The sequence below is a fragment of the Gadus morhua genome, chromosome 4 (assembly GCF_902167405.1).
Source record: "Gadus morhua chromosome 4, gadMor3.0, whole genome shotgun sequence".
In the NCBI taxonomy this organism is placed as follows: Eukaryota; Metazoa; Chordata; class Actinopteri; order Gadiformes; family Gadidae; genus Gadus; species Gadus morhua.
The window spans coordinates 21,387,197-21,413,752 of NC_044051.1; the positions used below are offsets into that span (position 1 = coordinate 21,387,197).

Genomic DNA, 26,556 nt, shown 5'->3' on the forward strand with positions numbered 1-26,556 from the left:
TGGATCTCAGGTGACAAGTAATGTTTATGCTGTACTTTGTTGACTCGCTCCATTTAACAGAGGGAGAAAAATATCCAAATTGGGATTTATGTAGATGTAATGTGAATAAATGTGTCCTCTGGGACACTGACATCTAGAATATATATGGTGCCATCTGCTGTTGATCTGCATAGGGAGGCTGGTCTTGACTCAGAGGGTTTCAGATCTTCACATTGGGAGAGTCCCCTTGTGGAAATAAACATCCTTAAGACCCTTAAGGATCTTGACATGTTTTATTTGGTTTTCTAAATGGGTGAACATGACACCACAAGGTAAGACATGCTCATCATTGACGTCAGGAAGTTGTGATCAATAATCTATCGACAATGAAGCTCTGAGGTTTAAAATACCCCAGTCTGATTGGCTCTTTGAGCACATAAAGCCCTCCACTCACAAAGAGCATGCCATGTCCACACTTATTCAGAACTCAAAACAAGAGTAGAATTAACCCACGGTCCACAGTAAACCGAAACACAAAAATAGAACAACACAAGAATAGTTATTAGGGAACCAAAGAACAGAGGACACAACAGCAGAACCACAGAATGCCTTGAGGAACAAACATGCAGGTTGTTTTTTCTTCCACAGGGATCAATATATCAATTGGGCTTGGCACATTAAGTGTTGCCTTGATGGCACAGTGGCTGAGAAGTTCAAGGACAAGCAGACACGAAAAATGTACACACAAACTACAACCAGAAACGGGAAACAAGAATCCTAATAGGTTCGGCTCGTCTTTTAAGTTCAGGAAAAATATGAAATGAAAACATGAAACGTACGATTTAAAGTTGTAGCACAGATTTAAAGGCATTTACTGAGTTGCACAAATGTTGCACAAATGTGCAACTCAATCCACTTAGAATCAATTCCCCCCCCCCAAAACCATGCCATATTTGCTTATTAGAATGAAAACGTTATAACATCAAGCATGGATATTAATAACCAACAATGTTGGAAGCATGGCTTTTGATTTCACTCAAGGTTGGGCTACTTTCACTTTGGGGCAAAATGAGAGGAAAGTGTCACTGCTTGGACACATTCCATCCCTTAAAATACGTGGCATGTTTGAGAGTGAAAATAAAACATACACAATATAATGTTTTTGGGCGCATGAGTTTCTGAAGTAGAAGGCGATGAGTCAGCTACAACACCACAGACACCTGCTGCTTCAAGAAGCGTAGTCATGCATCCACAAGGTCTGACACAAACAAACACACACAGAAACTAACCTTCACTGGTAGACACACACTCAAAGTCATACATACACGCACACACACATGCACACAAAAAGAGAGTCTGCTAGGTTTTGAAGAGCGAGAGACACGCTTGAAGCGAGATTCTTCAAGAAAGGCCTTTTAGTTCCAAGGGAGCCGAGCAGCAGAAACAACAAGAGAAGCTAAAAAGAGCATGGAGGGAGACATTAAGATCCCCTCACCCAGACATAGAGGGAGAGAGATATAGATAGATAGATAGATAGATAGATAGATAGATAGATAGATAGATAGATAGATAGATAGATAGATAGATAGATAGATAGAGAGAGAGAGAGAGAGAGAGAGAGAGAGAGAGAGAGAGAGAGAGAGAGAGAGAGAGAGAGAGAGAGAGAGAGAGAGAGAGATTGAGAGCGAGGAGCCAGACAGAGGGTGATTTTCTCAGGGGGCTCAGAGGTCAAACGGAGGCTGTCCAATGTGGATAGAGATCCAGACTAGTTAAAAGCGAAGTCCTTAACACTGAGCAAATTGCCATACCACACAAACACACACACGAAGGAACAGAACATTCAGACAGAAAGGGTTGTGAGGTGTAAAAGTTCCTCAGCAGGGGAATAGAGAAAGTGTAAACGTTGTTTTACTTTGCATCTGCAGCAGAGTCTGTTGGGACTGTATTAAATGAGAGGATGTCTTTAGTCAATGTCTCATTATGCAGTCGAGCAGGCGGACAGAAACTCAACACTCAACAAAGAAACCTAAACAACGTACAAATTCAAATTGTTAATTTGCCTAGGAATTATATGACCTATGTCATTGTATAATAAGGTCTTTGATTTAAAAAATAATTTAATTAGACTCATTGAAGAAAAAACTCCTTAACATTCTTTATCCAGGGCCCTATGGGTGAGGCTATGGCCCTCAGCCTATGGGCAGGGTTGACTCCCATAAGATCATTGTTGACCCCCATAGGGTTAGGCTTGACCCCCATAGGGTTGACCCCCATAGGGTCAGCCCTGCCGAGCTGTGAAGATCCCTAGTTCTAAGCACCAAATAAACCTTCACCCAGACCTAAAGGGAGAATTCAGAGGACCGTCGAACATGTTGATCCATACTGTCCAGAAATAAGATGTAATAAGGATCACTTACTGTATATATTTATACAACTCCATAATATAAACACAACGATGAGCCCCTGTGTATTTGCGACCGCAAATAACGGTGACTATATTTCATTGTTCCATATTTTCTGGTTAATATCTGCTACTGATTTAACAACAGATTTTGAGCATTTTGGCACTTTCATATAATGGACTTAAGCAAGATTAAATACAAACATTAATAAAAGATAAATAAATAAAAACAAAAAAATAAATGCAATTACCAATAAAAACAATTAAATAAGGAAAACCAACAAATAAAATAAATCCCTAAATCCATTTCAAGATCAACCGCCCCCCTTCACATGAGGACATTGGCGCGTGTGTCGGGGAGCCTGAGGCCCACCAGGCCCCCGGTCACCAGCACGGCCGAGGCCAGCAGGATGGGCACCGCCTTGCTAACGCCCACCAGGGAGCCGAAGATCAGGTTCCCCAGCACCGCCGCCAGCTTGCACATGGCGTTACAGAACCCGAAGCCAGTTCCCCTGGGAGAAACACATAGCGCACGACATCATATAAATACCTTTCATCTATAATAAAAAAGTCCAACCTACAGTTTGATAATCCACGTAACAATGCCAGAGATTCAGTTCTGTGGGGCGTACTGTATGCTGGCCTCATCGTGTTCACTCAACATGACCACCACATTCCTATCACCTCGTTGTTTACAATGTACAAAGTAGTGGTTCTTGATAGCGCCCCATGTTCGACACATTGAGGCAGGTCGATGAAACACGGGTGGAGAACTGGTCCTTATGACCCACAACTACACTTACTACACAAAAACACACAGCACCCACCTCCTGTCAGTGGGGTAGATCTCCGCCGTGACGACGTCCAGAGAGTTCCACGCTGAGATGCTGAGTCCGTTGTAGAGACACAGCATGAAGATCATCATGGACTCGCTGGTGCCGAACCACAGGAAGAAACAGCTGATACCTGACAGCACCATGGATCCCCCTGTGGTCGAAACATGGTCAGCAGCTCTGCATTACATTTACTGAGCTGCCACTAATCCAAAGAGACGGATCATGTGAGATACATAATATTCATCAAAAAGGCAAACTGTTTCCTGTGCCAGATTATAGAAACAAGAGATAAAGAATGTTTTATTTATTTAATAGTAATATCTATATTTTCTTCAGTTCAGGACCTGAAAAACAGACTCAGTTCCGCTCAGTACGTTATGTAATATATTATAATTATAATATTATAGTATATATCATATTTACACATTATATTCTAGCTTCATATCACAGCATATTATATTGATATATTTAGTACATGAATTATGCATTAATATATATTCGGTGTGCGAAATAAGGGGAGGGGGCTTTCAAACCAGATTAGTTGCAGCGGTTTACATGGCCTTCTAGATCTACAGTCAATCTGAACTCTTTCAAACCAGATTAGAGGCAACTGTTTACATGCGCTCCTAGATCTATAGTCGATTGTGTCTCTGGCCAGTAACCACAAGCATAGATCTGAGCATCATACCGGAGCAGATATCAAACAGAGTCTCCTACCCAGCATGCTGAGGCGTCCAATCTTGTCCATGAGCAGCGCAGAGACGATGTTGCCAGGCAACACGGCCAGAGTTCCCAGGAAGTTTACAAAGTAGACCCAGTAGGCGCTGTAGTCATCGTCAAACGTCATCTGGCAGCCCGTCTTGTTGTGGTGGAAGGAGCTGGTGATCACACGGGAGTTGGTGAGCTTGGAGTCATCGATGTCTGCCATTTCACCAGAGGGAGGGAGGAAAGAAAGAGGGATTTCACAGAATTGAGTTCACACTCACACTAAACACTTGTTCATATTCAGGAATATATTCACAATGAACACAATGAGAGGATATCAGCTCTATACCAAACAAAATAAACGTGTGACTTCAATCTAACAGTGACACAGTTTGATTAACAGGTTGTTATTCTAAAAGGCAGGACCCCACAACATCTGAAACATTTACCCTTCCTTGATCCACAGTGGTTACGATGGATTAATTCAGTGACATAAATAACAATCATCTCACAAAGTATGGCCTCCATCTCTACTGTACATCCACTTCTTGCCCTCATCAGTATCTTCTACTGTCTCTGCCCGCTGCTCCATAGAGGAGAACCAATCAGCAGCCAGACAGGCTGTTATCATCTCCTTGTGCTCAGCTGCTCAGCACTGGACGGTGCTGGACGGAGGCCATTCAAATCTCTCTGGTAACATTCCTGAGAGTGTTCTGCCCTACGTCTGGTACAATACAAAGTTTAGTACACTACAAAATCCCTGTCCGCCTCGAAACCATTGGGTTGAGCGTGTTACTGACCGGAGAGACAGACAGACAGACAGAACAAACACAGAAACAGATGCTCCGACAGACACAGACAAAAAGACAGGTAGGCGGAGGGGCAGACAAACGGACGGTCTTTCCACGTGGACTAACCAGTGTTATAAAAGAAGGATTCTATAAAGGTGCAGTTCTTGAAGGAGGTGCCGACGGAGGAGACGTCTTCAAAGTAACAGTTGTCGAAGGTAGAGTCGATGAAGGTCACCGCCTTGAACCTCATGGCGATGAACCTGTGGAGCGAACACACAGCGTGATCAAAGACATCAAACATCACGTATGATGTCCCAGGTGCTGCCGTACCCCATTATGACCGTACATCTAGATTGCATCACACCACTGATGTGGCCATCCTTGTCATTTGAGGGGTTTTCAACACTCTAAAAATTCAAAGCTTCTCATCCATTTTAAAGAATGGTGATGACACAGAATGAACAAGCTAGACTAGAAACTAGAAATCCATTTTACAGACACGTGTGTGTCTAAAGCCATGCCAGAATTAAAACATTTGGCCCAACATTTCACTTTGACCAACCAGTCGCAATCGGGCGCAAAACTATGTCAATTTGTGATATTTTGTTATTGACTGAGGCTTATAGCTGGGGTAGGCACTGAGGCTTAAAGCTAGGGTAGGCACTGAGGCTTAAGCTAGGGTAGGGACTTAGGCTTATAGCTGTGGTAGGCACTGAGGCTTAAAGCTAGGGTAGGCACTGAGGCTTAAAGCTAGGGGAGGTGTAACACCAAATTCGTACCGGGTGCCAAATTTGTACCGTAATCAGTAATCAGTTGTCCGTTGCCAGGCAACGGACAACAGATTACGTAAGGGGTTGCCCGTTGCCAGGCAGGTTTCAAAAAACAATCGCGCATGTTGCCAAAGACTAAATAATATAATATAGATAACAGATCGCTAGATAACACTTGTTTTTACTTTATATTTGTATTGCATTTAATTGTTTAATCGAATTTAGCTAGTAAACTGAGTGTTTAAAGCAGGTTTCAAAAAACATTTGCGCTCATGTTGCCAACGATGATATAACATAATACAGATAACGGATCGCTAGATAACACTTGTTTTTACTTTATATTTGTATTGCATTTAATTGTTTAATCAAATTTAGCTAGTAAACTGAGTGTTTAAAGTGTATCATAGTCTGGCTAACTTGTGTTAATTTAATTTCCTTAATTTAATTTAGAGAATAGATCATAGGTAATAGATAGATAGATAATAGATAGATAGATGGGTAGATAGGTGAGCAGGCATTTACTAACTGGTAAATGTTTATTATTATTATTATTCACGTAATCCCCATAACATTTAGCTATTACTGTGTAGGGAAATAGATAAATACAATACAATACAATACAAATATAAAGTTAGGAACGCTAATAAATGTAATTTGTAAAATAAGTGTTATCTGTCTTGTCGCGCTCAATGAACGTTGTCATTCAAAGCGACGCTCCCTCAAAAGCCTTTCCCCCAAAACAGGCAGAGCTATTAGCTTTAGCAGTGGGTTGGCCTAGACTTGTGGACACTCCGGTCAGGTGCAATAAGTGCACGGGCACAGTGGGCAGGTAAGACAGGTAGGTATCCAATCAATTAATTGGGCTGTATGAAATGATTGGATGGGCTTATAACAGATACTCAACAATTTATTTTTCTTGTCAGAGCATATAATTTATTGATTACCTTCAGCAGAGAATTTCAACAAATATGACAAAAAATGCTACTAAGACAAATTACCTACCCCAGCTTTAATATCACCATATAAACCTAATACAAATTCCTGCTACACAAGGAGGCAAGTTTATTCATATAGCACCCTCAAACAGAAAGGCAGGAATCACAAAATAAGTCTACCTGTCATTTTGAAACACTCCGTTCCTGTGGATCTGGTTCTCCAGGGTGAAGTTGAAGGTAAAGTCCTCGGTACGTTCTCCGTTGTGGATCTTCACCCTGGAGGCATACTCATCCGCCTGGAGGTGTTTGATGACGTCAGGGAACCACACCGACAGTCCATAATACCTGCTCACACCAGACACCAGAGGAAAGAGATTTTACTACCAGTTCCTTACTGGGACGTTACATTAGTCATTAATGGTCAAGAGCATCACGGAAAATAATTCATTCAAGTGCCCCAGTCGGCTGCCAGCTCTGTGTTGTTTGAAGATAGGACGGGACTCTGCATATGGAACGGGTCACAAACTAATGCTCTGGCCTTTAACTATGGGGTTTGGAATGTGATGTGTGTGTGTTTGTGTGAGTGACTGAGTGAGTGAGTATGAGAGAGATAGCGTGTGTGTGAGTGAGTGAGTGCTTGCGTATGTTTGTGTGTGTGTGTATATGTAGATGACATGAGCATATACATTAATATACATTTGCATTAAGCGTGTTACGTGTTCTCAATAGAAAAGCATGTAAGGATCCCTACACACGCTGTACAACACTTTACACAAGACCCGCCCCCTAGGGCTGATCTGGACCAATGAGGACATTACAATGAGATGACTTGTTGACAGGTGGCAGACGCCACCATTGGCCTGTTGCATCACACACTTCAATTATCTGTCATCCATCACCACTAGCATTACAGGCTTATGACCCAATAAAGGATGTATCTAAACACAAACCACACAAAGACACAGACATACTGAGACAGACACACACACAAACGCTCAAGACAGGCACACGCACACACACACACACACGCACACACACGCACGCACGCACACACACACACACACACACACACACACACACACACACACACACACACACACATATATATATTTCCACCCCTCACACATACACACAAACAAGAACACAAAGAAACACTCAGACTCAAACACAATGACACAGGCCCACTAGCACATGCACACACACAGCCACACTCACAGCCTGCTGTGACTTATTGAGTGATACCAAGGCAGACGGGAGCTGGCACATTAAAGAAAGACAGCCATTACTTCTTCCCACATGCGACCTGTTCCCAGAGGAGGGATTATGGAGAACAATTATGAAAAACAAAAGCGTCAGGTCGCCATTCAACACTGAATGCGGGGACATCAGGAGGAGCACAGGGAAGGGCAGGTCGAATAAAGAGCAGGAGAGTGTGTGTGGAAGCTCACCCAAAGGACAGGGTGAACCACACCACGGCCAGCTTCACTGTGTTGTCCCTCACCGGGTAACTGAAGCACCTCATGAAGGTCATCCACAGCTGGTAGGGAACAGGACAACCGTTTGTAAATGGTAGATGGACTATATTTATCCAGCGTTTTGTGACATCACGAGTGGGAGTGTCGACCCAGTGCAGCGATTTGGCTGATGTTGAATCACCTCACTGGTGGACTGGAGCAATCTGGTAGGCTGGGGTCTACCTCTCGATCAATCACACCTAGCTGGACTCTCACAGTATTGATGTCCCAAGTGGAACGTTTGTTTAAGTTGACTTGGATTGGCTTTGGACTGTTCTCACAAATCAGACTTCAGGTTCTATTCTGAGGTCTGATGGCAGACAAGCTCAAAACTTGGTGAACGATAGGCTTCATACATGTTACACAAAGCAGTCCTGCTATTAAATTGCAGGACTGCTTTAGCTCTGATTATACGCCTGGCTGGTAAACCCTGAAGAAAGCAACCTACTCCTCTGATCTCGGCCCGAACCTTCATGAAGGCCTTGGCCACAGGGTTGGCCGTCTCGCTCTGCATCTCCACCAGCTCGTCCAGCTGCCTAGGGACCTTGATCCTGTTCACCTGTAGGGGGAGACAGAGGTCACTCCTGGCCACCACACTGAAGCCTTAATGGGGTGGAGGCGGTGGTGGTGGAGGCGGTGGTGTCACTGCACTCACTCACAGTGAACACTCGCTCGGGCTCTCCGCGGGCGCGCATGTTGGTGTCGTGGATGTGCTTGAGCACCATCCAGGCCTCGTCGTGTTTGCCGTTCTGGAGAAGATCAGAGATGAGAGGAGGGACGATGAAGTGTAATCAATACAATGAGATAAGAAAAGAAAAAAAAACAGCACAATAATTACTGCAGAAAATTTGCATATAGAATTGTGCAGAAAGATGATCACATAAAAATAAGAATAAGAGTTCAATGTCAGCAATATATCTGAAGCAAATAAAGCAGATAAAGAAGCCAAGGTGCACAATGTTAGAGAAACTATAGGTTTGACCTTGGATTTAGAATGTTCGCCACTGAATTTAGAAAATTCGCCACTGAATTTAGAATATTTACCACTGAATTTAGTATGTTTGCTACTGAATTAAGAATGTTTGCCACTGAATTAAGAATGTTTGCCACTGAATAAGAATGTTTGCCACTGAATTATAAATGTATGCCACTGATTTAAGAACATTTGCCACTCAATTTAGAATGTTTGCCAGCGAATTAAGGATGTTTGCCACTGAATTAAGAAGTATTCACCGAATTAAGAATGTTTGCCACTTGATTTTTATTGTTTTCCATTGAAATCGGAACGTTTGCCACCGAATTTACTTTTAATTGACGTTTTGCATTGAAATGAGATGTTTCCACCCCTCACCTGTAGGAAGAAACGTGGGCTCTCGGGCATGAAAGTGAGGGCCACCACAGCGGAGACGCAGGGCAGAGCGCACACCACTACGAACACCCTCCAGCTGTGGAACTGGTAGGCTGAACCCATGCTGAAACTCCACCCTACCACCAGCCATGTAGACAGAGGAACAGACACACACACGCACACACACACACACACACACACACACACACACACACACACACACACACACACACACACACACACACACACACACACACACACACACACACACACATACATACACAGTGTGAGTTTATAAAACAGCATACTAATCTACAGTTATGCCCAATGCAACATATGATCAAATCATAGTTATAAAAGTATTGTTAACAGCAACCTTCGCCCCAATCCCGCTGTATTCCCACTTCACTCATACACTGCTGAGGAACAATAGGGCTTGTACATCACAACGCAGCATTTTGATGATGATATAATCATAATAATACTTCCATATTGAGAGGACTCAAGACTTCAACGTTAATATTCCATAACTTCCGTTGAAACGATGATGATGCATTAGTAAACAAAGAGTCAAACACTACTATCAACACAATAACAACAACTTCGATGAGCCTTTGATTCCAATATGGAGTTATGGGTTATTGTGATGTGACGCTGTGTTGTGAGGTTTCAAGCCCTTTCTGTTACCAACAGTCTAAAGTCTAACAAAATGCCTTTGAGCAGATATCAACTCCTGTGGGAAAGAAATGCTGAGAACTGCTTTAAGAAATAATGAATTTATTCTTGTTATCATGAGCTCACACCAGGCAACAACCTCCATAATGTATGTATTTGTATATATATATATTTCTGCCCTCAAACATACACACACAGACACAAAGACACGCACATGCACACACACACACACACACACACACACACACACACACACACACACACACACACACACACACACACACACACACACACACATATATATTTCCACCCCTCACACATACACACACACACACATACATATATATATATAAATATATATATATATATTGTGGCAACCCGGTCCAAACCCATGCGGCCCCGGGGAGAGGTGGTGGATGGCGTATTGCGTCACCCTAATCGGTGCAATGGAGAACACCTGTGGCAAGACCAGGTACCCCTTTAAAAGGCTGTGACAGGTTCTCATACGGGAGGGAAGCTGTAAGCAGGAGTGGACCAGGGAACCTCCAGGAGTGGATTTAGCGGACCTTTTCCCCAACGCTCGCGGGGACGATAGCATTGACTCTTTCGTGGCTCACAGAGCCATCAGTATTATTTCTAGTTTTTCCCGCGTTGGGCACAGACCCACGTGTTTTTTCCGTTGTTCCTTGAATAAATGCCTCTTGCTTGTGGCTTTGAACGGACATTGGCGTGTGGTACTTTCCAGAGTGACAGAGACATTCCTTTGGCCGGGTCGCCACAATATATATTTGTGTGTGTGCATGCGTATAAACACACTCCTGGATAGTAATCATACAGCTATGCTACCCGGAGCCTATTAGCTCTCAAACAATACTGCCAACGATGCATTCTGATTTGTTCAGATACTTCCCAATATAGTCATGGGACAGTTTGTGTGTGTGTGTGAGTGAGTGTGTGTATGAGCGTGAGCATGAGAGTGAGTGAGTATGTGTGAGAGGGAGTGTGTGTATGAGTATGAGTATGAGAGTGAGTGAGTGTATGCAGGAGGGTCTGTTTGTGTGTGTGTGTGTGTGTGTGTGTGTGTGTGAGTGAGTGTGTGTGTGAGTGAGTTTGTGCGTTTGTGAATGTGTATTTGATAAACTGCTTTTGTCCTCTCCTGTATGGATCTCATTAGACAGATTATGGGTCTAATGGACTGGAGGGATGGATGACTAATTCAGGAACTCAGACATTCTGCAAGATTTATGGACTTCCTATAGGCAAGGCAATGCAAGGCAAGGCAAGGCAACTTTATTTTATAGCACTTTTCATACACAAGGCAGACTCAAAGTGCTTCACATATAAACATTGTCATACAATAAAATAACATAATAGATAAGTAAAAGAAAAACATATGCAAAGAAATGGGTAAAATAGAAAAAGGCATTTTAGTATTAAAATAGAAAATAAAGGCAAAGTTAAAAAAGCTTTTTAGAAAGTGCAATGTATTTAAGATTTTGGCAGAAAGCTATAGCAAACATAAAAGTCTTCAGTCTTGTTTTAAAGGTGCTCAGAGTTGGGGCAAGTCTTAAATCCGTTGCATAGTAACTAAATCCTGCTTCCCATGTTTTGTGTGTGTACTCTGGGGATAATTAACAGATTGGTCTCAGAGGATCTTAGTGGTCTAGAAGGCTGATGTAGTGGAAGCATATCAGTTAAATATTTAGGGCCTAAACCATGTAGGGATTTATAGGTTAGCAACATGATTTTAAAATCAATTCTCTGACCTACAGGAAGCCAATGTAACGATTTCAGAATTGGTGTAATATGATCAAATTTTTTGGCCTTTGTTAGAACTCTAGCAGCAGCATTCTGAACAAGCTGAAGCTTCCTCAGAGTTTGTTTTGGGAGACCTGTAAGGAGACCATTGCAGTAATCAAGTTTACTAGTGATAAAGGCATGTACACGTTTTTGTAAGTCTTCGGTGGACATGAGCCCTCTAAGTCTTGCTACATTTTTAAGGTGATAATATGCCGATTTTGTAACTGATTTGATGTGACTGTCAAAATATAAAATCTGAATCCATGATAACCCCTAGATTTCTGGCTTTGATAGAGGTTTTCAGGGACAGAGAGTGAAGGTGTTGGGTTACTTTAAGCCTTTCCGTTTTAGAACCAACTACAATTATCTCTGTTTTGTCCTCATTTAGTTGAAGGAAATTTCGGCACATCCATTCCTTCACTTGCTCAATGCACTGGCTCGCAGATCTATGGGCCGATAGTCATTTGGTGATAGCGATACATAGATTTGCGTATCATCAGCATAGCAATGATGGTCAATATTGTTATTTTGCATGATTTGCCCTAGTGGGAGCATGTAGAAGTTGAATAAAGAGGGTCCTAAGATCGAACCTTGTGGGACTCCACATGTCACGTTGGTTGATTCTGATACAAAGTCGCCAATGGAAACAAAGTAGTTCCTATTTTGTAGGTAGGACCTGAACCAATTTAAGACAGTGCCTGAAAGCCCCACCCAGTTTTCTAACCTTTCCAGAAGTAATGTATGGTCTACAGTGTCGAATGCAGCACTGAGGTCAAGTAGCATTAGTATTGAGGCTTTGCCAGAGTCTGTGTTAAGACGGATGTCGTTTACAACTTTAATAAGGGCGGTCTCAGTGCTGTGCAGGGGTCGAAATCCTGATTGGAAGGTGTCATAGCAACCAGTTGATGCCAAGAAGTGATTTAGTTGCTGGAGGACAACTTTCTCAATGATTTTACTTATGAAGGGTAGATTTGATATTGGCCTGTAGTTGTTAATAATAGAGGCATCTAGGCTCCGCTTTTTTTAAAAGGGGTTTAATAACTGCAGATTTCAAAGCCTTTTGGGAAATTGCCTGACTGGAGAGAGTTGTTAACTATCTGCAATATGTCTACTGCTAGGCAGTCGAAAACATTCTTAAAGAGGTTGGTAGGTATAGTATCAAGGCAAGAGGTGGATGGCTTTAGTTGTGTCACATTTTCCACAAGATTTTGAGAGTCTATAACATTATAGCATGCCATCCTTGCCACGTCATTTTTGCCTGAACAGGGTGGTAGTCCAACATTTTTGTTTGACGTGGAGATATTGATGGCGCGTCTGATACCTTCAATTTTATCAATATAAAAAGCTGCAAACTCATTGCATTTCTGCGTGGAATGGAGATCAGGTGGAATTTCTGTTGGGGGGTTGGTCAGTCTGTCAACAGTTGCAAATAGGGTTTTTGCATTATTAGTGTTGGTTTTAATGATATTGGAGAAAAATGTTTCTCTAGCATTTTTTAAGTCTAAATTGTAGGCACGGAAGCTCTCTTTAAAGATATCATGGTGAATATGAAGTTTTGTTTTACGCCAGATGCGTTCAACCTTCCTGCATTCCTTTTTCTGTCCTGTTACATAAGCAGCTTTTCTCCAGGGTGCCTTTTGCTTTCCAGAAATCGTTTTAACCTTATAAGGTGCAATGACATCTATGACTTTCAAAATTTCAAATTAAAGTTTTCTACAAGATCATCAGCAGAACATGGGTTTAGAGGTGGTAGCAAGGAGATGGCCTTTTTAAAAAGTACATTAGAATCTTCATTGATATACCGTTTTTTGACAGTGTTTGATTTTGTCTGTATGTCGGGAATAAAAGATATGTTAAAGAAAACACAAAAGTGGTCAGACAAGGAAGGATCAGTCACAGAGAGATCAGAAACATTGAGGCCCTTTGTGATAACCAGGTCTAGAGTGTGCCCCTTACAATGAGTAGCCTCTTTCACATGTTGAGACAGTTCAAATGTGTCCAAAATGGCAAAAAGTTTTTTTGCACACTTGTCATTCAAATCATCAGTATGAAAATTGAAGTCACTAGACAGTCAAATTCTGTGGAGATGCTAGACAATAATTCTGTGAAGTCATCGAAAAAATTTGCAGAATATGTGGGTGGCCTGTAAATAATTAATAGGAGAACTCTGGGGGAGCATTTCAATACAGCACTAAGGTATTTGAACGATGGAAAATCACCAAATAACATGTTTCCCCTGAAGTACATTTTTAAATATAGCAGCAACCCCTCCACCTCTTTTTCCAGATCTACATGCATCAAAAAAGTTATAGTTGGGAGGAGCTGTCTCTATCAGAACGGTTGCACTGTTAATTTGTTCCAGCCATGTTTCAGTTAAAAACATAAAATCCAGTTTAGAAGTGGTAATAAAATCATTAACTAAAAATGATTTGTTATTAAGAGACCTCACATTAAGTAGAGCCATCCTGATGGTGTTGTTGATAGGCTTCAAGGTTGTTTTTGGTTTGGAGGCAATAGATATGAGATTTGTGAGGTTAGCAGTGTGTCTAAGTTTCCCTTTGTTTACTCTCTTAGTGGTTACAGCATGAATGCGAAAGTTGCCCTGCTTTGACGTAGGCACATTGCTTATTTACTATACAGTAAATAAGCAATCTGTACACACACTCTCTCTCTCTTTCACACACACACTCTACCACACACACACACACTCAACCACACACACACACACACACACACACACACACTCACGCACACTCTAGCACACATACACACACACATACACACACGTACATACACAACAAATAGATGCACCATGATGCAGAGAGTGTGGCTTGGCTATCAGTCAGTGTCTATTAAAACCCTCAGGTAAACCAACATCACACAAACCCTTCAGCTTGATTCCACATACCAATTAAAATACAGATTTTCCAAAATGAGGCACTTTAATTGGAATCATTTAATATTATTCCTCAAAAATTAAAAGGGTAAAACAGAAAGCTACCCAAATACCACATTTCCCTGGTATACACACCCACATGCACTTGCTTACACAAAACATTCACACACACACACACACACACACACACACACACACACACACACACACACACACACACAGACGCACACAAAGGCACACACACTCTCTCAATGTGCAGTCTGTGTCCCAGTCAATGGAGAAAAGTACTGCAGCAGAACCGATTTTACACACGCACACACACACACACACACACACAAGAAGAAGGAAAATGTGCTCAGTGTACCAGTGGTGGATCATTGGATGTCCACCATGGGTTCTGTCCAGCTGTACGTCGTCCACCATGGGTTCTGTCCAGCTGTACGTCCACCATGGGTTCTGTCCAGCTGTATGTCCACCATGGGTTATTTCCAGCAGTATGTTACTGTACGTTATCAGCAGCTCATCTTGGATCAGTTCACTAAAAGTCAAGGGCTTGTACCTCAGAATGCATCATGAGATTTTTTGTTGCCACTTCTCCGCCATGTGTCTGATGATTCGAGGGAGGTGTAGTATTGTAAAATCCTAAATCCGTATTACTATTTTAGTTTGACAGCGCAATAAAGAAACGCAAAAGCAAATGTCAGTCCCACCACACAACCTCTACCTATCAGAGCGTGACCAATCAGAGTACAGCTCTGTTTGACCCAATGAACCAACATGCTACCCAGACCCTCCAGGGGCCTGTACTACGAACTTCGATTAAAGGGTTAGGGAGGTATGTTGAGCTGAAAGCCTGGTTTAGCTGTACCACGAAAGTCGATCTCTTTAAGCGTTGCTGTATCACCATGGGGACTTATGCTCGCAACCAAATCTGGTTGCGAGCAGCTTTTCAGCTTACCCTACTCGGAGATCGGCTACTTAAATCGGCGTGCGCAGCTTCCTAGCCCCTCCTCCGATAATGGCGTCACCATTTGTTGGTGTTCCCGTGGACCTCGGCGCACTTATCGTACAGGCGTCTCTCCGGAGACAGAGGGTTTTTCGGGACAGAACCGATCCCTTGGCATTGTCTGACGATATTCTTTATGAGAGATACAGATTCTCACCAGAGGGTATTCGTTATTTGATCTTCCTTGTTGGACCGTATTTAGTCAATGCTACACAAAGAAGCCGTGCACTTAATAGCCGCGTTTACATGGACACATCTGATCCGCATAGATTTCTACGCGGAATAGAAAATCATACGCCTCATTCGGAATACAATTATCTGTTCGGCATAGAATTCTATGCCGAATAGAAAAGGTGGAGTAGTCTGTTTTAATCGACATGTATACACTTATTCCGAACAGATTGGGGTTTAACTTAGAGCAGCTGCAGTAGTTCGCAATTGGTCCACTGAGCTCCGTTGGTACTTTTATGCACGCCGAACTTGACCGCTGTCAAGGAAAGTGGATTTATTGCCTAATTCACGTCTTTGTTCGTAAGTAGTCCGGTAAGCGTGTCCGGTTGCTAAGCGACGGGACATGGGTGTTTATTAATGATGTGTTCGCGTATCGTAGTGTCCGCGCGCGTCCGGGATAACTGTAAATGAGTAGGCTACTACTAGTATTTTTGCAGGCTGAACGTTAAAATACTTCTTAACTTAGAGAGACCACTCTCTCCCACCAGTCTTTGCTGCGGACTCGCATTCAAATTCCTCTTGTTTGCGGTGGAGGTGGGGGTAAATATAAAGATCGGACGTAGCTGTGCTGTCCTCCTTCTTAATTGAAGGAGCAGGCAGAGAAAAGCTCTCTCCTGCTGTGCTTTCATTAAAATCAAATTCACAATGCCAAATAGTGATAAGACGTCCATTATGTCGCCGCCGATCAGAGATGTGTCAGGTGTGCGCGAGAGACATAACGGACACTTTTGTTACTGCCATGTATACAGCAGGGGATCACATTTTATGAACAGATCTATTCCGCATAGAAATCTATGCGGATCGGATGTGCCATGTAAACGCGGCTAGTGTTGCGCAGTGTGTCTGTGTTTCAAGTTCGAAGGTGGCCCCGCACGTTCAACGTACATTAACCTATAGTCAAGTGCCGGGTTTTCCATTATCCCTTATAGAACTGCTATGTCAGTGACACAATTCATATTATAGCTGTGAGAATTGTTAAGAAAAATCACCTCCATAGTCGGAAAACCAAATCATAGGCTAAATTCACCTGAAATTATTCAAATGGATGCTTACAACTTACCACATTGAATAATATTTTTATATTTATTTTTGACTTGGCCCCATGTTCGTAGGAGCAAACATGGGGCCCACATATATGGGGGTAAAAGGGAGGATGATGCATAATATTTGAAGACAACATGCAGAATCTTTTCACTTACGAATGAACACGGTCGGCTATTTTTTGCCAGCACGCCACCCTAGCCATATTATCGGCAACCGTGTTCCCCTTGGCTGTGATTTGAACTTTGAATTCATCGTAGGAGTTCATAATAATACAATGCTCGCCTTGGATGAAATACACCGCTCTCGTGCGATTTATTTTGCATAAGGGTGAGTCAAATGACGCGAGAAACGCCCCCTTTATGTGAACGCGCATTGAACCTAAAGCCGAAAACCTGGTTCAACTAATTTAATCTAAAGTGAGCGTCGTGGTACCATTTAACTCTGATTGAGAGTTGCGGCACCTTCGAGCCAGGTTTTCCCAAGAAAGCCTGGGTATGTTCAGCGAGGTTCGTGGTATACCCCCCTGGTATGGTGTTTTTGTTTTTCTAACGTGACTAGTTGTTGCTAGACAGCAGGTGAAAAAACTACAACAACTGCCAAGCCAAAAGAGTGCCATCGCGCGATAAAATAATTAACGCTGTTAAAATTGGTTTGCGTTAACGCCGTTAATAACGCGTTAAACTGGCACTGATATATATATTTTTAAAAACATACAGCGCTCTTGGGGGGCCTAAGCGGCCGCTTAATTTGCGTATCAGGAGGGCCGGCTCTGCATGTCATTGAGTACACCGGTTTTCTGGGAGACATGTGAATGTGAATGTGAATGAATGAAGGACGCTGGATGAAATAGGCTGGATGAATGAGGCTGGATGAAATAGGCTGGATGAATGAAGGAGGCTTGATGGTAGGCTGGATGAATGAAGGAGGCTTGATGGTAGGCTGGATGAATGAAGGAGGCTTGATGGGAGGCTGGAATGAATGAGGATGGTAGACTGGGTAGCTCCGCCCATTCTGCAGGCGATTTGAGTTCGCCCTGCACAAGGGTCTGGAGAAGAGCAATGCATTTCTTTCTGCTTCCGATATGTTTTTGCGGGAGCCAATCACCAAGCTGGCTTCCCCTTGGTGCGGTATTGGCTGGTTCAACACAATGATGACAGGGATGCAACGGCAAGCAGCCAATCGCGTACCGAGTCAGTTGAACTAGGCCCGTCGATCACGCCTCTTGTGCTGAAGAAAATGACAGCAGCTTCCCCAGACCAACGTGCAATCTACGATTGAGCTTGGTCTGGCAATAGCCCGGCTATGAGGATGGATGAATGAGGCTGGATGAATGCGGCTGGATGAAGGAGGCTGGCCGGTACCAACCGTAGTGGGGGATGATGGCCCAGGCCATGGCCGAGGCGTAGATCCCCCCTATCATCCAGAACATGCAGAGCCAGCTCAGGTGCTCGCCCCTCTTCTCCCGAGCCAGTACCTCGGCAAAGTAGGAGAACACGATGGGCACCGCGCCACCGATGCTGAGGACAGGAAGGAGGGGGGCGGAGACAGGAAGTAACATCAGCATTAAGATATGTTTTACTCACATCGGATGCGTCATAGCAGTGTCGAGTAGAGTAAAATAGATGTAGATAAGAAGGAAGTAGAAAACTTTGGGTAACCCTTCCTTTTACAGTCCCCTAATTACTAGGTATTTACCCGGTAAAAACCTGGTAAATCATAGTGTATTACTGGGTAATTACCACTGGTAATAAGAAGGTAAATACAGAGGTAGTTACCCAGTAAATACATGGCAAATCATAGTGTATTACTGGGTAATTACCACTGGTAATAAGAAGGTAAATACAGAGGAATTATCCGGTAAATTATAGTGTGTTACTGTGTAATTACCACTAGTAATAAGGAGGTATAGACAGAAGAATTACAGCTGAAGTACTAAGTTAAACCTCCACTATTACCCATCAACTCAACTAAGTACTGTGTAAATTACTTTTTCTTAGTTATTATTCATAGCTACACCCATTTAGAAAGGGTTTATTCGATTTACCTTAGAAACTATGGAATTACTTACCTGGTAACAAGCTCAGCAGGAACAGTTTTCCTCTAGTTTCATGGTACATCTTCTTAAATACTGGGTACAAAGCCGTTTGTTTCCATGGTGTTACCACGTTATTACCATATAATTTATAATGGATACATTCCATTGTCCATGCAGTCAACACACACTTGTACCATGTACGTTCTGCGACGTTACCAAGTAAAACGCGACAATTTACCTGGTAAGTAAGCTGAAACTGTACTGTAAAAGGAAGCCTCGTTTGTTTCCATGGTATTACCAGGTTTACCATATAATTCGTAACACGTTATTCCCTTTTCCATGCAGTCAACACAAACTTGTACCATGTACGTTCTGCGACGTTACCAAGTAAAACCCGACAATTTACCCGGTAAGTAACCTGAAACTGTACTGTAAAAGGAAGCCTCGTTTGTTTCCATGGTATTACCAGGTTCTTACCATATAATTTGTAATACGTTATTCCCTTTTCCATGCAGTCAACACAAACTTGTACCATGTACGTTCTGCGACGTTACCAAGTAAAACACGACAATTTACCCGGTAAGTAACCTGAAACTGTACTTTAAAAGGAAGCCTCGTTTGTTTCCATGGTATTACCAGGTTCTTACCACATAATTTGTAATACGTTATTCCCTTTTCCATGCAGTCAAAACAAACTTGTACCATGTACGTTCTGTGACGATACCAAGTAAAACACGACAATTTACCCAGTAATTAAGCTGAAACTGTACTGTAAAAGGAAGCCTCGTTTGTTTCCATGGTATTACCAGGTTCTTACCATATAATTTGTAATACATTATTCCCTTTTCCATGCAGTCAACACAAACTTGTACCATGTACGTTCTGCGACGTTACCAAGTAAAACACGACAATTTACCCAGTAAGTAAGCTGAAACTGTACTGCAAAAGGAAGCCTCGTTTGTTTCCATGGTATTACCAGGCTCTTACCATACAAGTTGTAACTGGTTATTCCCTTCTCCATGCAATCAACACAAACCATATATGTTCTGCAACATCGTTCACCAGTAGTTAAGCACTTTAATTGTTGTTATAAAATCCCAAACCACTGTTGATGAAAGGCATATTAAAATTAAACAAAATCAAAGGCTTATCTTTCAAACCATGCATATCTCACAAACAGGCACTGAACACTGAAGAAATCAGACAAAAAAAGAGCCGTCCACATCAACTCAATTTAAATGTTACTGATGGTGTTTTCATAATACACATGACAGTGTTATGGCAAGTGACCACAAAGAAGACTGCTTCAAACTCTACAATTTGAATAAGTGGTGAATGCCATGCAGCAATCTGCCTAATGGAGCATCTTTGTGGTCATTCGCAAACCAATGAGTCCACTCGATGAATGAGAGATGACTCTTTAATGTCTTCTCTGTGAGGTATCCCTGCAGTCTCCACATCTGGGATTTGAAGGCTGACCAAGACCTGACCAGGTACCTCCAAATCTCCCCTTTCATACTGTAATAAAGAATCAGAAGACAAGAAAATAAACATTAGGACAGTCAATTAATTAACATTTCTAGAACATGTAGAACTCAAAGATTATTTCGTTTATCAGTTAAGAAAGGATGCTGGTCCTCTGGCCATTGTGTTTGGTCATATTGAAAAGAGAAAAAGGCATAGCCATAAATACAGTTAATAGGACGGGAGGGGACAGGCTGTTACCTCCGGTTAGCCCTTTAGCATCGAGCTAGCGGAGCTTCTGTCATTCAAATAACTCGGACATGTTGTTTAAAACCTATAACACCGAATTTATTAAAATATCCGGATTTAATCGGGCTCTCTCCCATAAGTACAGTTAATAGGACGGGAAGAGACAGGCTCTGTTAGCCCCGGTTAGCGCGATGCTAAAGAGCAGCTCTACCGGAGCATGCCACCTCAACAGGTGCAAGTTAGCCTCCGGTTTGATATTCGGTTTACCACCCAATCGGATTCATGAACATAAGTGTAATACATTACGGGCTTAGTATGTTGAGGACGGTTTAGGACACCGTATCGCGAAAATTACAAACACATGTTGGCGCCATCAATGTCTGTGCAACAACGTCATTTACGTTCTGGCTTCGACCTGTTTTAGGGACCGTCAACAAATTACACTCACCGACTGGTGGCAGAGACGTTACCATGGAATTGTTTCAGGAAATTAATCACACAAATATATTGCAATATAGTTAATCATAATAAAGTTAATAGTTTAATATTCGACAAAAATCGACTAAACTATATTTGCAATTATTAATTGCATCCCGTTTAACAATAATATAATACATTAGCAAAGTTACCTGCAGTAAGTAGCAGCCAACCATTGGCAACTACTACTACAATCAGGTGACAAAATGTATTTTTTAGTGATTTCTATATTATTTTATATGATTTATTTCCAGAAACAATTCCATGGTAACGTCTCTGCCACCAGTCGGTGCGTGTAACTTGTTGACGGTCCCTAAAACAGGTAGCAGCCAGAACGTAAATGACGTTGTTGCACAGACATCAATGGCAACATGTGTTTGTGATTTTCGCGATGCACCGTCCTCAACATATTAAGCCCGTAATGTATTGCACCTATGTTGATGAATCCGATTGGGTGGTAAACCGAATATCTGGCGAATATCAAACCGGAGGCTAACTTGCAGCTGTTGAGGTGGCATGCTCCGGTAGAGCTGCTCTTTAGCATCGCGCTAACCGGGGCTAACAGAGCCTGTCTCTTCCCGTCCTATTAACTGTACTTATGGGAGAGAGCCCGATTAAATCCGGATATTTTAATAAATTCGGTGTTATAGGTTTTAAACAACATGTCCGAGTTAGTTGAATGACAGAAGCTCCGCTAGCTCGATGCTAAAGTGCTAACCGGAGGTAACAGCCTGTCCCCTCCCGTCCTATTAACTGTATTTATGGCTATGCCTTTTTCTCTTTTCAGTATGACCAAACACAATGGCCAGAGGACCAGCATCCTTTTTTAACTAATAAACTTGGTTAAATAATAATAAATAAATAAATCTTTGAGTTCTACATGTTCTAGAAATGTTAATTAATTGACTGTCCTAATGTTTATTTTCTTGTCTTCTGATTTTTTATTACAGTATGGAAGGGGAGATTTGGAGGTACCTGGTCAGGTCTTGGTCAGCCTTCAAATCCCAGATGTGGAGACTGCAGGGATACCTCACAGAGAAGACACTTAAGAGTCTCTCATTCATCGAGTGGACTCATTGGTTTGCGAATGACCACAAAGATGCTCCATTAGGCAGATTGCTGCATGGCATTCACCGCTTATTCAAATTGTAGAGATTGAAGCAGTCTTCCTTGTGGTCACTTGCCATAACAATGTCATGTGTTTTATGAAAACACCATCAGTAACATTTAAATTGAGTTGATGTGGACGGCTCATTTTTTTGTCAGTGTTCAGTGCCTGTTTGTGAGATACGTATTGTTTGAAAGGTAAGCCTTTGATTTTGTTTAATTTTAATATGCCTTTCATCAACAGTGGTTTGGGGTTTTATAACAACAATTAAAGTGCTTAACTACTGGTGAACAATGTTGCAGAACATATATGGTTTGTGTTGATTGCATGGAAAAGGGAATAACCAGTTACAACTTATATGGTAAGAGCCTGGTAATACCATGGAAACAAACTAGGCTTCCTTTTACAGTACAGTTTCGGCTTACTTACTGGGTAAATTGTCGTGTTTTACTTGGTAACGTCGCAGAATGTACATGGTACAAATTTTTGTTGACTGCATGGAAAAGGGAATAATGTATTACAAATTATATGGTAAGAACCTGGTAATACCATGGAAATAAACAAGGCTTCCTTTTACAGTACAGTTTCAGCTTAATTACTGGGTAAATTGTCGTGTTTTACTTGGTAACGTTGCAGAACGTACATGGTACAAGTTTGTGTTGACTGCATGGAAAAGGGAATAATGTATTACAAATTATATGGTAAGAACCTGGTAATACCATGGAAACAAACGAGGCTTCCTTTTACATTACAGTTTCAGCTTAATTACTGGGTAAATTGACGTGTTTTACTTGGTAACGTCGCAGAACGTACATGGTACAAGTTTGTGTTGACTGCATGGAAAAGGGAATAATGTATTACAAATTATATGGTAAGAACCTGGTAATACCATGGAAACAAACGAAGCTTCCTTTTACAGTACAGTTTCAGCTTAATTACTGGGTAAATTGACGTGTTTTACTTGGTAACGTCGCAGAACGTACATGGTACAAGTTTGTGTTGACTGCATGGAAAAGGGAATAATGTATTACAAATTATATGGTAAGAACCTGGTAATACCATGGAAACAAACGAGGCTTCCTTTTACAGTACAGTTTCCGCTTAATTACTGGGTAAATTGTCGTGTTTTACTTGGTAACGTCGCAGAACGTACATGGTACAAGTTTGTGTTGACTGCATGGAAAAGGGAATAACGTATTACAAATTATATGGTAAGAACCTGGTAATACCATGGAATAAACGAGGCTTCCTTTTACAGTACAGTTTCAGCTTAATTACTGGGTAAATTGGTGTGTTTTACTTGGTAATGTCGCAGAACGTACATGGTAAGTTTGTATTGACTGCATGGATAATGGAATGTATCTATTATAAATTATATGGTAGGAACCTGGTAATACCATGGAAACAAACGGCGGTACCCAGTATTTAAGAAGATGTACCATAACACTAGAGGAAAACTGTTCCTGCAGAGGTTGTTACCAGGTAAGTAATTCCATAGTGGTAAATCGAATAAACCCTTTCTAAATGGGTGCAGCTACGAATAATAACTAAGAAAAAGTATTTTATTGGAAAGCACTATGCCAATTTCTAGATAGTACATCATTAAACTTGGGCTGTTAACAACATAAACCTTGGATAATAGGTGTTAGAATTGGTTGCCTAATTTCCTAGGAAGTACACAATATCGGAGTTATTACCAACCTAAAACGGTTACAACTACATGCTACTTAGTTGAGTTGATGGGAAATAGTGGAGGTTTTACTTGGTACATCAGCTGTAATTCCTCTGTATTTACCTTCTTATTACCAGTAGTAATTACACAGTAATACACTATAATTTACCGGATAATTCCTCTGTATTTACCTTCTTATTACCAGTGGTAATTACCCAGTAATACACTATGATTTATCATGTATTTTCTGGGTAACTACCTCTATTTACCTTCTTATTACCAGTGGTAATTACCCAGTAATACACTATGATTTGCCATGCATGTACCGGGTAAATACCTAGTAATTAGGGGACTGTAAAAGGAAGGGTTACCAAACTTGGAATAGTGAGGTGGAGTAGTTTACTGAAGGGGAAGTATAGTAGTAAGAGTAGAGTAGAGCAGAGTAGAAGAGTAAAGTATAAAAGTAGATGAGTAGTGTAGAATAAAGAAGGGTCGACTACAATAGATTAGAATACCATAGAGTAAACTTCAGTAGAGTAAAATACAGAAGAGTACAACACAGAAGAGTAGACTTCAGAAGAGTCAAATACAGTAGAGTAGACTTCAGTATGATACAGTAGAGTTCATTAGAGTTAGAGAAGAATTCATTAGAGTAATGTAGAATACAGTCGAATAGACTAGTACATTAAAGTAGTGGAGAAAACAGTAGAGTAGACTAGTACAGTAGAATAGTGTAAAATACAGTATAGTGGTGTAGCACACAATAGAGTAGTGTAGAATACAGTAAAGTAGTGCAGAACACAGTAGACTAGTGTAGAATACAGTAGAGTAGGCTAGTACATTAGAGTAGTGTACAATACAGTAGATTAGACTCGTACAGTATAGCAGTGTAGAACACGGTAGAGTAGACTAGTACAGTAGAGTAGCATAGATTACAGTAGTGTATAATACAGCAGAGTAGTGTGTAATACAACAGTGTAGAATACAGTAAAGTAGACTTCAGTGTAGAGTAGTAGAATACAGTACAGTATAGTCGAGTAGACTAGTACATAGAGCAGGATAGAAAAGTCTTCTCACCCAAAGCCTGAGACCATGCGACAGAGCAGGAACATGCTGTAGCCCTGGACGAAGGAGGACAGGAAGGCGAAGAAACCATTCACAGACATGGCGATTAACAGGCACTGCTTGCGGCCAAGCTTATCTGACAGGCCGCCCCAGAAGAATGCTCCCAGCATCATCCCCAAGTACACGATACTACCTAGAGAAGAGATATGGAGAGGGAGAGGGAAGATGAGATCAAACTACCACCACCACTAATAAGTAACACATGGTTTTACACTGAATTGGGCCTAAATGCGGAACATTCTTATAGAAACGCCTTGTTTAACAAACTGACTGGTACTGAGAGGCCACATATGGCCAAGTTGCGACCAACACGATGGATTGGCGTAAGACAGACAACGCTTACCGGTAAACACAGAGAGCCGCAGCGAGGAAACAACTGAGTTCTGAAACCAGTCACAACACAAACAAGTTCAAGGAGGTGTGGGCCGCTAACGAAGCCGCTGCTGCCTCCTTCAGGTCCCAGTGATTCAATGTCTTTGATTTACTTGTGACTAACAACCTAACAAATAGACATATTTTTACTACATAAAATGTTGCATTCTGTTGCCTTGTAGTCTGTATGAAAATACATTTTCTTGAAAAGAATAAGGCGAAGGGAACCGGAAGTTATTTCTTCTCCCCGTGTGTCAGGGTGATTCCTCCGGATAATGCAGAGAGCAGTTGGGGTGTGATGTTGGACCAGCCAAGTAAACAGTATGCTCTACACCCGACTGTGTGCTAATAATGTGCTAATAAAAATGCTAATGCGTTTTGGAGGACAGGGCACCACAACAGTGTGGCGGAGAAGGTAGCCAAAGACCCTTTTTTATTTTCTCTCTGTCTTCCATCCCCCTCCACACACACACAAACACCCGTCCTGCTGTGTTTAAGGTGATGAAATAGATATGCTAGTGAGCCTTATCGAGTTGTGCAGACATGACGCAGGGAACTGGTGTGATTCACCGGGTCCATAATTAGCATCTGGTACGGCCGGGCCCATTCATTTTATTGCCCCTCTCACACAGGGTTATATCTGTAATAAAACGGTGAGGCGGGATCATGCTGGTGGTTGTTGTGGTGGTGGTGGGTTATGTTGTTGTTCAGAGAGTGTGGTGGTGGGGGTCGGTGGTGCCTGGGGGCTGGTGGTGGTGTGGGATGATTTAGTTGTTTTGGTCTTTGTTTTCGCCTTCAACAAGGGTTAAACGGGAGGTCAGATCTTTAACAGGATCAGCCAAAAATAAACATACTACAGTTATCATCTGAAACATATTTTTCAATTATATTATTTTCATATTCCCTGATTCCCCATCTGGGAAGAAAATTTAATGTTATTTTATTTGGGACCTTTTTTTGGAGACATTACAACATTTCAATATTTTTTCTTATTAATGACGTCATCAAACGTTTGGTTCAATACAAGCATATTCCCTTGCAGATTGCTGTCTAAGCGCTAGAGCTAGCGTACTGTGTTGTATCAGAGCCACGCAGGCCTTGAGATAACACCCAGTTAGTCTCA

General features: G+C 41.8%; 1 protein-coding gene across 1 annotated transcript in view; it reads right to left on the reverse strand.

Annotated features, from left to right (window-relative positions):
- Window positions 1-253: 253 nt before the first annotated feature.
- LOC115542910 (synaptic vesicle glycoprotein 2C) overlaps window positions 254-26,556 on the reverse strand; it is a 35,251-nt gene continuing 8,948 nt past the window's right edge. Inside the window, exons 3-13 of the mRNA XM_030355401.1 lie at window positions 25,014-25,194; window positions 18,297-18,448; window positions 9,283-9,416; window positions 8,591-8,680; window positions 8,380-8,490; window positions 7,866-7,954; window positions 6,598-6,762; window positions 4,839-4,972; window positions 3,934-4,137; window positions 3,208-3,367; window positions 254-2,892 (exon numbers count right to left, since the gene is read on the reverse strand). Coding sequence (XP_030211261.1) covers window positions 2,709-2,892; window positions 3,208-3,367; window positions 3,934-4,137; window positions 4,839-4,972; window positions 6,598-6,762; window positions 7,866-7,954; window positions 8,380-8,490; window positions 8,591-8,680; window positions 9,283-9,416; window positions 18,297-18,448; window positions 25,014-25,194 — 1,604 coding nt within the window. The 3' untranslated portion in view covers window positions 254-2,708. The remainder of the gene's footprint in view (window positions 2,893-3,207; window positions 3,368-3,933; window positions 4,138-4,838; window positions 4,973-6,597; window positions 6,763-7,865; window positions 7,955-8,379; window positions 8,491-8,590; window positions 8,681-9,282; window positions 9,417-18,296; window positions 18,449-25,013; window positions 25,195-26,556) is intronic.